Here is a 13,803-nt window from a genome sequence, read left to right as displayed (position 1 = left end):
ATATCTCTTTTTATTAGTTCTTTTAAAAAATTAATTTATTTATTTTTAATAAAATTATATTTATATTTATTTTATTTTCACGTTTTAGAATAAAAAAATAAAAATATTAATAAAGATTAAAAAAAAATTATACAAAATTGTAACATGTATATTTAATATAAATATTTGATAGGAAAAATTATTTAATTTTATTTTCTTGTAAATTTTATTTTCTATAGAATAAGGATTTGTTTGTTTTTTGAAAAAATTTCAACATATTTTTCTACAAAAATTAATATATTTACGCACATTCATGATGTTTATATTATCTATATATTTGTTTATATTTCACATAAAAAAGAAAATTCCTTCAAATCAAAACACAAAACAAACGAAACCCTAACCTTTATGCATAGTAAGTATTTAAAATATATAAAATATTATAAATAAATTTTATCACTAGTATTAATATTTAAAAACAAATTATCTTATATATAGGATTTTAAATATTTGATAGAATAATTATACATATAGATAGATAGATATTTATTGTGCTAATATTATATTGAATCATATGATAAAGTTTATATTATGTATAATATTTTTATAATATTTACGTAATATTTTATACTTCTTCCGTCCCAAAAGAGTTGTCTTATTTTTCTATTTTCGTCCATCCCAAAACAATTGTCTTATTTTCTTTATTTAGTAACTGGGTCTCCACTTTATAACAAAATGATTTCTACTTTTCCAAACTATCCCTAATTATTACTCTAACCTACTTTTAAAATCCTTAGAAAAGCAAGTCTTTTACATTTTACTTTATACCCCACTTTCAATTAAATACTATTATTTCTTAATTCTCGTATCAACACCCAATAAGACATCTCTTTTGGGACGGAGGGAGTATTATATTAAATATAATTATGAATTTTGTACAAAAATAATATAAATTATTAATATTAAATTTTTTTCATTTTATAGGTAGAATTAAAAGAGTAAGTAAACTAATATTGATAAAATGATATATATAATCATTGTTGTATTTAAAATCTATATATTTAATTTTCAATTGCAATTTTTTTTAATATAAATTTGTAACTTCTATTGATCAAATGAATATATATATACACATATATACATATCATGATTTTATTAAAATTCTACGTACCAATTTTGGATTGTATTTCAATAAATTAGTCACATTGTAATTTTTACATTATGTATATTTTATTTTACAATTAGATTCCGATAATACAATAACGTTAGTACAAATTTAGAAATCTCAATGAATATTAATAAATTTGAGGGGAAATAAGAGCGATCGATTGCATGAAGGAGGAAATATTTCAATATATTGTGGTATATGAACGAGAATGATGGGTATAAGATTTTCTTTGAATATGAGAAGTATGTAGTTGTTTTTTTTTTGTTTCATCCCATAATAAAACGTAATTATAATTATTTATTATTATTATTATTATTATTATTTTTAAATACACATACAAAAGTACACAAAACATAAATAAAGGTATATCAGTAGAACAATTTAGGTAAAGCGAAACATACTATAGGTAGAACGGAATGTGCTATAAATATATAAAAAAAATATTAAAAGTATTTAAATATATTTTAAGGTACATTGTATTTATATTATACTATTTAATAAAAAAAATAAAAAAATAAATAAAAAATTTAAATCAATACTAAAAAAAAGAGAGTACATATCAACTTTTTAATAATAGAGACTGAATGTAAATTCTACACTAATACAGAGTGCAGTTCAGATCCCCCTTGATCTTTTACAGAGGAAAGAAAAGAATATATCCCCAACCAACCAACCATCGTGTGATTGTGAAGCAATAACATAAAGTCAGCCAGTCAACACGGCCCACATCATATCATATAATTATTATTGTAAAAGTGGAGATGATTGGCCCCTTCCCTCCCTCCCTCTGCCACCTTTTCTTTTCTTTTCTCTTCCTTACTTTACACCTATGCAATGCAATATTTTATTATTATTATTATAAACAAGCTAAGGCAAGGCGTTGGAATCAAATTCCACGAGGTTCCAACTCTCCTTATTATTTTGCACCTTAATTAATTCAAAGAATTAATGTCGTAAAAATTTCATCAGTTCACCTCAGATGCCCTCAAGGCTCAAGCTAAAATAAAAAGGATGTTCAGATAAAATTATTGAAAACCAAACAAACGGATTTTAAGGATATTTACTCATGTTTTTCTTTTTACTTAAAAATTACAATTTATTTTTTCTTTATGATAAAAAAATAAATTTATTTTTGCTTATTTTTCTTAAAATTCATATCCGATCAAATAGACATGGAGGTAATATTGGTCTCCTTCTCTTTCATCTTCCTCTGCGGCCACATTCTAATTATTATTATTATTATTTATTATAATTCCAACTGGCTCAAAAAAAGTTGAATAATCAATCATGCCCACGTCCTTTTCCCTACGCTGGCTTAATAATAATAATAATAATAGTCTTGAACATCTCAAAATTATATATATGTATGTATATAGTGAACAGTAACGGTTCCCTTAATTAGGTAATTTAATTTGGTGTCCTCATCCTCATGATAATTGTGCAACTTGGTCTAAAACAAATATTAATTGTGCCATGCAGCTAGTGATTAATGATGGATATGGATGGTTCCTAGAAACAGCGTAGATTGTATGCTGATATTTAATCATTACCGGTAATTCTTAAAATATATTTTAATTTACTTAATTGTCCTTAATTAATAAACGTCTAAATCAGCATATATATATATATATATGATCTGTGGTCTTCGTAGAAAAGCTAAAGCTAAAGCTGCTGCTGCAGCTCTTTTTGATTAGTATTTAAAATCCAATAAACACTTGATCGATCAGTCCTTGTTGCTGTATAAATTAATTAATATTATAATATTAATTACGAGCAATCAACTATATTTAATTAAACAAGTACAACTAACGTATGTTATGTTATGTAGCTATATATAATATGAATTCACGTATTGCTAATGCTAATGCTAATGCTGGAATACAACTGCTTTAATTTAAATCAATTAATTATCTGTACACCAATATATATATATATATTTATGAATTATGATCGAGTTGCATCATATCATATCATATCATATCATATCATGGCTCCAACTAGTCATCCTCCAATCATAATAATACTAGTATTTATTATACATGCAACAGCAGCAGCAGCAGCACCTAAATGTCAAAAAGGTTATGTGCGCGAAATTAATTGTACATACATCTAAATGTAATTGTAATTAATCAGCATAAATTTATTCGTACATCTAAACTACTCCTATAAAATACTATATAATTATTGCATTAATTATTATTTTGCTAATATTAGGTGGACACCCTAAAAACAAAAGGCTACTGTTCTTTCTTTTGTGTTGTATTCCTTCCATACCATTTTTTTATATAAAAAATACCAAGTACAAAAAGTCAAATTAGACAAAGTAAATAAAATAAAATAATAAAATCCATTACCAAACGTGGTGTATGTTAATTTACTTGTATAAATCAGCACTCAGCTCATATCTGTTGCTTGCCAATTCTCCACTTCCCTCCCATCCATCCTTTAATCATGTCCCCTGTTAAGGAATCCCTCGCCGGAATCCTGAATTCCAGGAGGAAACTCTTCCTGCCCGTTTTCGCCTCACTCCTCCTCATTGCCGCCATAGTCGGAATCGTCGCCGGAGTTAAGTCGTCCAATAGGAATAACTCCGGCAACGATCATAGCTCCGCCATGAAAATCACGACCTCCCACGCCATCGCCCGATCTTCGTGCAGCAACACGTTGTACCCCGAACTCTGCTATTCCGCCATTGCTGATTCCCTCAGCGACGGAAAGCAAGTGAAATCGGCCAAGGATGTAATCATTCTGTCGCTAAATGTAACTATTTCGGCGGAGCAGCGGAACATGGCTGCCCTTCAGAAGCTGCTCGACTCCGGGGCGAAAAACTTGACGAAGCGGGAGAAGACGGCCTTGGGCGACTGCTTGGAGATGATTGACCGGACGCTGGACGAGCTCCACACCGCCGTTAAGGACCTGGAGGAGTACCCCAACAAGAAGTCCATCGAGGACCACGCCGACGACCTCAAAACCCTACTCTCCTCCGCCATTACCAACCAGGTGAGGTGAAGTAATTAAATCGCCAATTTCATCTACACATAACATATATAATCATCGAAATCGAAGCACTAGTGTGCTCAATTAATTGATTTGACAATACAATCAGGAGACGTGTCTGGACGGCTTCTCCCACGACAAAACGGACAAGCATGTCCGACAAGTGCTGGTCGGAGGTCAGGTTCTGAGGGTGGAGAAGCTCTGCAGCAACTCACTCGCAATGCTTACCAACATGACCGACACCGACATCGAGCGCGAGCGGAAGTCGTACGGCGCCGGCAGAAAGCTGCAGGTGGCCGATCATGACAGCCAGGGGGCGGGGGGCTGGCCGAAGTGGCTGTCGGCCGGGGACAGGAGGCTGCTGCAGTCACCGTCGGTGACGGCGGACGTGACGGTTGCGGCAGACGGGAGCGGGAACTACAGGACGGTGTCGGAGGCGGTGGAGAAAGCGCCGCAGAACAGCGGGAGGCGGTATGTGATCAGGATTAAAGCCGGAGTGTACAGAGAGAATGTGGAGGTGCCGAAGAAGAAGACCAATATAATGTTCGTGGGAGATGGGAGGAGCAACACTATCATCACCGGCAGCCGGAATGTCCGTGACGGCAGCACCACCTTCAACTCTGCTACAGTGGGTGAGTTGCACTTGATAATTCTTTCTACTTGTTCATTCTTCCAAGTTACATGATATTCTCGCATTTTTGGAGCAAGACATTTTCTTCATCTGAGATCCTATACTAATCTAGCTAGCTAGCAATTCCATTGACTATATTGGTAGATAAGTCCCATAAGCTAGCTAGCTACGACAATGATGCTTCATTGTTGACAAAAATATAGTACAACCTGCATGCATTATAGTGGAGTAGTTAGCATATATTCCCCCTCCCTTCCCGTGTGGGAAAGTGTTTAGCAATCACTACGCACTAGCCAACTTGAGTTTAGATAATTTGAGGAAAAGCTCCATTACGATAGATTCGATTCGATGGATGCATCTTGATTTTTTACCGTTTCCTTTCCTCGACGAATAGTAATGCCAGAGCCAGACCACCGCTGTCATCCACCTGATATGATGATGATAGCTGCGTGTTATACTATATACTATTTATTTTAGTTATATTTGGATATTATTTTATGCGGATCGAATTTCCTTAATTTTAGGATTAGAATTTCTATTCAATCACAATAAAGACTGACAACGACATTCTTCCCCACCGACAATCCTGACCGAAACATAAGTATTTAATTTATTACTTAATTTGGGTGATTTACAAGTACATACATGATACATATGCATCGTTAATTAGGTACCGCAACTTTCGGCGGATCCAGCTAACTTTAATTTGTGTGTGGTTGTGGTGGGGGCAGCGGTGGTCGGGGCAGGTTTCCTTGCCCGGGACATCACTTTCCAGAACACCGCCGGAGCGGCGAAGCACCAGGCGGTGGCCCTCCGCGTGGGGTCCGACCTGTCGGCCTTCTACCGGTGCGACATGCTGGCCTACCAGGACACCCTCTACGTCCACTCCAACCGCAACTACTTCGTCCAGTGCCTCGTCGCCGGCACCGTCGACTTCATCTTCGGCAATGCCGCCGCCGTGTTCCAGGACTGCGACATCCACGCCCGCCGCCCCAACTCCGGGCAGCGGAACATGGTGACCGCCCAGGGGCGCACCGACCCCAACCAGAACACCGGGATCGTGCTCCAGAAGTGCCGGATCGGGGCGACGTCGGACCTGAGGCCCGTGCAGAGGAGTTTCCCGACGTTCCTGGGGAGGCCCTGGAAGGAGTACTCCCGGACGGTGGTGATGCAGTCGTCCATCACCGACGTGATCGACCCCGCCGGGTGGCACGAGTGGAGCGGCACCTTCGCCCTCAACACCCTGTTCTACGGGGAGTACCAGAACACGGGGGCCGGGGCGGCGACGTCGCGGAGGGTGACGTGGAGAGGGTTCAAGGTGATCACGAGCGCCACGGAGGCCCAGAGGTACACGGCGGGGACGTTTATCGCCGGTGGCAGCTGGCTGAGGGCCACGGGCTTTCCATTCTCGCTGGGTCTCTGATCTGATCTGGTCTGATCTTGATGGATCGGATCGAGCTCCCTCCCTCCCAAGTTGTTGATAATATACTAGTAATAGATATAATTACATTACAATGCTGCCTGCCTGCCAGCCAGCCATTGATTCTCATTATTGATTGATATGTAGTAATAGTAGAGTAGTAGTATGTTGTGATTTTATCTTGTTAATTAATTGCTGCAAATAAGGAGTGGATGTGTGCTGGATTTGATGAGAGTATCATCGATCGGATCGTGTATTGTTAGATAAATAAATAAAGATTGTCATTGTTGTTGTAGTAGTAGGATTGTACGATAAAAACGCGGTGAAGTCGGTCTAGTGTGTGATTCACAGGTGGAGTAAAGAGAGAAGTTTGTAGATAGGAAAGGAAGAGATAGATACATGTCTGGGCCTTCGGGGAGGGGAAGGGAAGGGAAGGGCTACTACTACGAGTATGCATATGTACCAGTGTAGTGTAGAATGAACGAACGAACGAATGAATGCGCCAAGTCAATTGATCAAAAGGCATTTATTACTTTTTTGGGTTTGTTTAATATATAATCCTATGTTATAGTGTAGTGTGAACTGTAAAATCACATTTCACATGACATGATGATCCAGCAATTAGTCCCTTCATTCCTTGCACAATCGACGGCGTAATCTGTGGTGCCACTCACTACAACATACCCCATCAATTCACAGATCAGATCTAGATCCACAGACACGACAGAAATCACAAGTAGGAACGGGCAGAGCAGAGCAGCCCTGTTCCTGTCCCTGTCCCTGTCCCTGTCCCTCTCATCTCACGCCCTCCGTCATCATCATCATTGCCCCTCTCATAATTCACCTCCCCGCTCCGCTCTCCAGTTAAAACGCCTATTCATCAGCAGCAGTAGCCTGCCTGCCTGCCTGCCTGCCTTCCTTCCTTCCATATGTGTAGTAAACACAGTTAAGTAATTAATTCAATTCATCATCAGAGCATCAGATGCCCAATCAAACAAACTACCGCCAACCGCCTACTTCCAATTCCATCTAACCAAGTCAACTCAACTCAACTCTCCCCCCTCCACCATTCCCATCCTCACCTCCTCATACCATCATCAAGATATATATACAACACACACACCACCATCCATCAATTACCTGACCAGAACCTCCCAATGGATACAATCAACTCCTTCAAGGGCTACGGCAAAGTGGACCAGGTCGAACAAGCTGCCTTCAGAAGAAAAACCCGCAACCGCATCCTCATCCTCACCGCCTCCCTCCTCATCCTCGCCATCCTCATCGTCGTCGGAGCTGTCGTCGGAGTTTCACTCCACAAAAACAAAAAGAACAAGGCCCCATCTGTTCCAGCTTCCCTTAAGGCCATCTGCAACCTCACCCAGTACCCCGATTCCTGCTTCAACACCTTGCACTCTTCCAATTCCTCCGACCCCAAACTCATCTTCAAGTTTTCCCTCTCTGTGGCCATGGCCGCTCTCCATGACGTCTCCACTCATTTCCCCGACAACTACATCAACAAAACCGATAGCCCCTTAATCCAAGAAGCGCTCAGAATCTGCGGCACGGTGCTGAGCGACGCCGCCGAATCCCTCACCGACTGCATTTCCGCCATTGATGATGGCGACAAGCTTCAAGTCAGCGACTTGAGGACGTGGCTGAGCACCGTTATCACAGACCAGGAAACGTGTTTCGATGCGCTGGACGAGGTAAACGCCGATTTTGTTGACGAAATCAAGCTTCTGATGAACAATTCCACGGAGCTCGCCAGCAATAGTTTGGCCATCGTTTCGAAGGTTCTCGGATTCTTAGACAAGTTCAAAATTCCGATCCACCGGCGCCTCCTGGAAGCCACGGAACCCGCCGGCTTTCCGTCGTGGATTTCAGCTGGGGATCGGAGGCTCCTCCAGGCAAGCAATCCGAGGCCGGATGTCACGGTGGCGAAGGACGGTAGCGGGACTGTTAGGACTCTGAAAGAGGCGGTGGCGAAGATCCCCAAGAAGAGTAAAACGCGTTTCGTGATTTATGTGAAGGCGGGCACGTACGTCGAAAATGTAGTCTTGGACAAGTCTCACTGGAATGTCATGATTTACGGCGACGGCAGCACCCGCACCATTGTTTCCGGCAGCAAGAATTTCGTCGACGGCACTCCGACCTTCTCAACCGCCACATTCGGTAGCGAAGATTTTTCAAAAAAGTCATAGTTCTTTTTAAGTACTAATTAATTAATTTGATTAATCTCTTCTGAATTCTGATCCTCACCAGCTGCCGTCGGAAAAGGATTCATCGCCAGAGACATCGGATTCAAAAACACCGCCGGAGCAGCAAAGCATCAGGCGGTGGCCTTCCGATCGGGATCCGACCAATCCGTCTTCTTCAGATGCTCATTCGATGCATTTCAAGACACTCTCTACGCTCACTCCAACCGTCAATTCTACCGTGATTGCAACATTGCCGGCACAATCGACTTCATATTTGGCAACGCCGCCGTGGTGTTCCAAAAATGCGTCATCTCCCCCCGACAGCCGCTGCCCAATCAATTTGTGACCATCACTGCGCAGGGGAAGAAAGATCCGAATCAGAACACGGGCATTTCCATTCAGAGGTGCACGATGAGTCCACTGGACAGGCTGACGGCCCCAACCTACTTAGGTAGGCCGTGGAAAGATTTCTCCACCACTGTAATAATGCAAACAGAGATTGGGGGATTCTTGGACCCTGGGGGGTGGATTTCGTGGGTTAAGAACGTGGATCCACCGAGGTCAATATTTTACGCGGAGTACCAAAATACTGGGCCTGGATCAAGCATCGGCAATAGGGTGAAGTGGCAGGGGTATAAACCCAGTCTGACCGCAGCCCAGGCCTCGAAGTACAACGTACAGACATTCATTCAAGGCCCGTCATGGTTGCCAGCTCAGATGGTGACATTTGACTCAACCTAGCCTAAGCCTAAGTAGCATGATTGATTTTTGCACGTCCAAGTCCAACATCTTGCATCTATTGTACTGTATTCTTGAACTTGTACACTTTTTTTGGTTCGTCCGAATTCCATCATCAGTAACAGTATCAATATACATGTCTATGTGTATGTATTTATGTATTAATTGCCGGTCTTTCTTGTGAGCCTCCTCGGAACCATTTCGGGTAATGAACGGTATAGATCTGCCGAGAATGTCATGCCCATTTTAGAAAAATGATGTTGTACTTGGCGCTGTGACGTCTTGACAGTAAGTCAAACATACATATCATCGATTCTATTCCACTCTATCTATCGTAGATCTCAATCCCTTTTCGCCTTTTGCTCCTCCCTCCCCTTCCGTATCTGCCATCGCTCCCTTCCGTCACTGCTGCATTCATTTCTTCCTGCCAAGCCTGCTTTGATCCAGAAGAGGAATATTCTCAAGAAAACCATCCCCGTATACACATCTCCCACCAATCGACGCACTCGCACGCGAAACAATGCGGAAGTTTGTTGCGGAAAATTCCAGAAGAGTTTTAGCCCGCAGTAAATATTTGGCTGCCGTGTCGCAGCGTCCCACCGCCTCATATTCGCACTCTCCCTGTTCTCAGAAATCTCCGCCCCATTATTCTCCTGTCTCGCTTTTGCGGTTCTTGAGCACAATCACTACTCCTGCTGATCGTTCTTCTACGGAGACTATGGCTTCCGACTACTCTTCTACTCCTGTCCAGATTGATACCATCAATCCTAAGGTTGTTTGATGCTCCCACGGCACTTTTTGTTTTTAATCATGATTTGTATCGGTAGGTTTTGGGTTTCTTTTGGTGAATTGGCAGGTCTTGAACATCCTATCTGAATCTTGTTTATAGTGACTTTATTGTTTGATGCTCCAATTGTAATATGCTCCCTTTTTTTTTGTTTTTTTTTTTCCTTTTCAAAGCTTGTTTTTTTACTATTCTTTTCTTGGGTTATGTTTCTGCGAGGCAATGGGGCAGTGTAAGATGGTGGAAGCTTGACATTCTAGTTTTGATGATCGTCCTAATAGAATATGCCATCTTTTATACATTACTGGCTCCAGATTTCTTTTATCCTTTGCGATGCATGCTTCAACTGTTTGTCATGTATGATTGTTTCTGTTGACAGTGCATTTTTTTTACACCAATTATATGGGTAGTTCATGTATATAGATTTTAATTCAACTGCACCTCTCCAAATTCCTTTAATTACCAAGAGAATTTGTTAGTTGTTTATAGAATATTAGAATCTATTATCCATGTATAGAAATAAAGTTACACTCCATGGGAATACTTTATTCTTATCTCACTCCCAAGATGTATAGAAATTTGCTTTGGTGGTATGCTTCACTTTTTTGCTTAGATAACTCCTTTGGAAGGATGTTGATGGGAAGTTTTATAATGATAATTGAATTTCCTTTCCAGGTTTTGGAGTGTGAATATGCTGTCCGTGGTGAAATTGTTACCCTCGCTCAGGTGTTTGATTGTGCATGTTCTAGTTGCATTGTTACATATATGTCATTGTGGGTTATCGTCTAACCTTTTCTATTCCACAGAAATTACAGGAAGAATTGAAAAACGACCCTGGTTCTCATCCTTTTGATGAGGTATTGTACCCTTACAAGTATTGAAGAGTTCCAATTTGTTATCTCAAAGCCGAAAGAACTAATTGATTTGTTGTTGTAGTGTGCATTTTGAACTTGTGCTGTACTAGGGGCTTGTTGCTCTTGAAAAGCTTTTTGTTTAGAATCTTAACTATGCTTCAAATACTACTAGGATCATTTATTTTATTTTCTTGAGATAGTTTTGTTATGTTTTTGTAGAATTTGGCTGCTCATATGAGAATTTTAGTTTAGTTCTAATGGCTCCTTGATCCTGTAGATCTTGTACTGCAATATCGGAAATCCTCAATCTCTTGGACAGCAGCCAATCACCTTTTTCAGAGAGGTAAGAGTAATGCATTTAGGCAATCAGATATTTATATATTTTTTATGTAAAATTTCTTCCAGTTCTCTTGACAGCTTCAGCTCTAATTTCAGGTTCTTGCTTTGTGTGACCATCCTGCTATTTTGGATAAAGCTGAAACACAGGGTTTATTTAGGTAAAGTCGGCAAATTCCTTTGCCTAATGTGTGTATTGTATGAGTGGATTTGGGAATGTCATAGAAACGAGGGATGTGTACCAGTACGTGCTGATTGTTATGTAGATTGATTATATCAATACAATTAGATTTTGAGCCGTAATGAAGGTTTTCAATCTTTGTTTTTAAGTTTCAGAAATACAGTGGGGATAATGTCTAAAGTATTCAAACCGAAAAAGAGTAGCAACAGAAACTTAATCAATTTTCTGTTTCTGGATATGCTTTACTATTGATTAGAAATTTTTTTGGGTAATGCTAGTGCGGATTCCATAGAACGGGCCTTTCAGATACTAGATCAAATTCCTGGAAGAGCAACTGGTGCCTACAGTCACAGTCAGGTAACAATGAGCATTCTTTTAACCACCTTTGTGAGAGGACCGTGAAGTGATTTAAGTTGGAACTTTGTGAGAGAACATTCCTTTTATTCGATGAAACCAGGGTATCAAGGGACTGCGGGATACAATTGCTGCTGGTATTGAAGCTCGTGATGGATTCCCAGCTGATCCTAATGATATTTTCTTGACAGATGGTGCAAGCCCTGCTGTATGTTTAGGCTGCCTTAATACCATACATTTAGTTTTTCTTGATGAAAACTACCGCAACAACTTTCACAGCTGTTGGAAGTCACATTTCCATTCCATTTCAGGTTCATATGATGATGCAGCTGTTGATACGCTCCAAGAAGGATGGCATTCTTTGCCCCATTCCACAATACCCTCTTTATTCTGCTTCCATCGCCCTCCATGGCGGCACTCTTGTATGTTTCCATCTAGATTTCACATGAGAAAACTTCTCATTCAAATTTGAATTTGGTAAGATCCATCTGTTCCAAACTTCACATTTGTTGTTTTCAGGTCCCTTATTATCTTGATGAAGCAACCGGATGGGGAATGGAGATCTCAGAGCTAAAAAGTCAATTGGAAACTGCTAGGTCGAAGGGTATTGACGTCAGGGCCTTGGTGGTCATTAATCCTGGCAATCCAACAGGCCAGGTAACTTTGTGTTGATTTTCAACTGAGATTATTGGTCTTTCAGGACTTACTTACCCTTCATATTTGAGCATTAACTTTTCTTCGAAAGGTTCTGGCAGAGGACAACCAGAGACAAATTGTCGACTTCTGCAAGAAGGAGGGTCTTGTTCTTTTGGCAGATGAGGTGATTCAATTCTCAAGCCCCAGTTCTACAATGACGACTTCTTTAATCACGAAGTCAGAAGTGATTTTCTTTGTTCATGTCACTTCAGGTGTACCAGGAAAATGTTTATGTCCCGGACAAGAAGTTCCACTCTTTTAAGAAAGTTGCCCGGTCATTGGGATATGGGGAGAAAGATATTTCCCTAGTATCTTTCCAGTCTGTTTCGAAAGGTAGATTTCTGGTTCTGGTTCTGATGCTTGTGGTTGTTGTGGAAGGGATTCATTCTTTTGTTCTTAAGTATTGAATTCTCCCTTTGTTTCGGGTCTCCCCCAGGGTATTATGGGGAATGCGGCAAACGAGGAGGCTACATGGAAATCACGGGGTTCAGTCCAGAGATAAGGGAGCAAATATATAAAGTAGCATCAGTGAACCTTTGTTCTAACATATCTGGTCAGATTCTTGCAAGCCTTGTTATGAATCCACCAAAGGTAGGTGCTGCTGCTGGTGTGTGTTTACAATTCTAATTTTCTTTTAGCACAAGAATTTGGAAACAGTAATTCAGACAGCTGATATTGTCGATATGTTGTTATTGTCAGGTGGGAGATGAATCATATGAGTCTTACTCCGCAGAGAAAGATGGTATCTTGTCATCCTTAGAACGGCGTGCAAAGGTTGGCCTTTTAGTTTATTGATCTATTCTATTCTACTGTATTGTATTGAAAGCTGAGCTGCGCTTGGATCTTAGAAACTGGAAGAGGCATTCAACAGCCTAGAAGGGGTAACCTGCAATCGAGCAGAAGGTGCAATGTATCTGTTTCCTAGGATTCACTTGCCAAAGAAAGCGGTGGAAGCTGCTGGCAAGGCAAACACAGCACCGGATGCATTTTATGCTCGGCGTCTCCTCAACGCCACAGGAATAGTGGTGGTTCCTGGTTCTGGATTTGGACAGGTAAATAAATGATGAATGAATAATTGTCCGTTAAGAATTGCAAGGATGGATGGATGAATGAATGAGAAGAGTATTGAGATGATTACTGAATGTTTTGTTGTTAAATTTGTGGATGTTTCAGGTTCCGGGGACATGGCATTTCAGATGCACAATATTACCACAAGAGGACAGGATACCGGCCATCATTTCTCGCCTCGCCGAGTTTCACAAGGGATTCATGGATGAGTTCCGCAGCACCGGGTGATTGATTGATTGATTCTGAGCGAGGGATGGGATGGCTAAATAGATAGAGATATATTAGATAGAACCACAGCTGTTCTATGTTCTGCTCTGTTGGAGACACAGACAGATGGCTAAGAATAACAAAACAAAAGGGTCATTTTGAAATGAATCATCCTTTGATAATGTGAAT

General features: G+C 40.2%; 3 protein-coding genes across 3 annotated transcripts; all 3 read left to right on the top strand.

Annotated features, from left to right (window-relative positions):
- Positions 1–3,546: 3,546 nt before the first annotated feature.
- Positions 3,547–6,490, top strand: LOC127262867 (pectinesterase-like). The gene is made up of 3 exons (XM_051291708.1): positions 3,547–4,147; positions 4,254–4,776; positions 5,507–6,490. Exons 1-3 carry the CDS (start codon positions 3,599–3,601, stop codon positions 6,196–6,198), a joined length of 1,764 nt encoding a protein of 587 aa, XP_051147665.1. The 5' UTR covers positions 3,547–3,598; the 3' UTR covers positions 6,199–6,490.
- Positions 6,491–7,119: 629 nt separating this feature from the next.
- Positions 7,120–9,283, top strand: LOC127262868 (pectinesterase 3-like). Its single transcript, XM_051291709.1, has 2 exons — positions 7,120–8,370; positions 8,461–9,283. The coding sequence occupies exons 1-2, from the start codon at positions 7,353–7,355 to the stop codon at positions 9,135–9,137; spliced, it is 1,695 nt and encodes a 564-aa protein (XP_051147666.1). The 5' UTR covers positions 7,120–7,352; the 3' UTR covers positions 9,138–9,283.
- A 143-nt stretch (positions 9,284–9,426) lies between these two features.
- LOC127262870 (alanine aminotransferase 2-like) lies at positions 9,427–13,796 on the top strand. Its single transcript, XM_051291710.1, has 15 exons — positions 9,427–9,906; positions 10,594–10,644; positions 10,725–10,775; positions 11,050–11,115; positions 11,208–11,269; positions 11,568–11,646; positions 11,747–11,851; positions 11,955–12,065; positions 12,163–12,300; positions 12,389–12,463; positions 12,552–12,672; positions 12,776–12,930; positions 13,039–13,113; positions 13,188–13,391; positions 13,513–13,796. The coding sequence occupies exons 1-15, from the start codon at positions 9,655–9,657 to the stop codon at positions 13,633–13,635; spliced, it is 1,668 nt and encodes a 555-aa protein (XP_051147667.1). The 5' UTR covers positions 9,427–9,654; the 3' UTR covers positions 13,636–13,796.
- The last annotated feature ends 7 nt before the right edge of the window (positions 13,797–13,803 follow it).

Source organism: Andrographis paniculata, unplaced genomic scaffold (genome assembly GCF_009805555.1).
Source record: "Andrographis paniculata isolate CXL003 unplaced genomic scaffold, ASM980555v1 Contig66END, whole genome shotgun sequence".
NCBI lineage: Eukaryota > Viridiplantae > Streptophyta > Magnoliopsida > Lamiales > Acanthaceae > Andrographis > Andrographis paniculata.
This window is presented reverse-complemented; position numbering and strand designations above follow the sequence as displayed.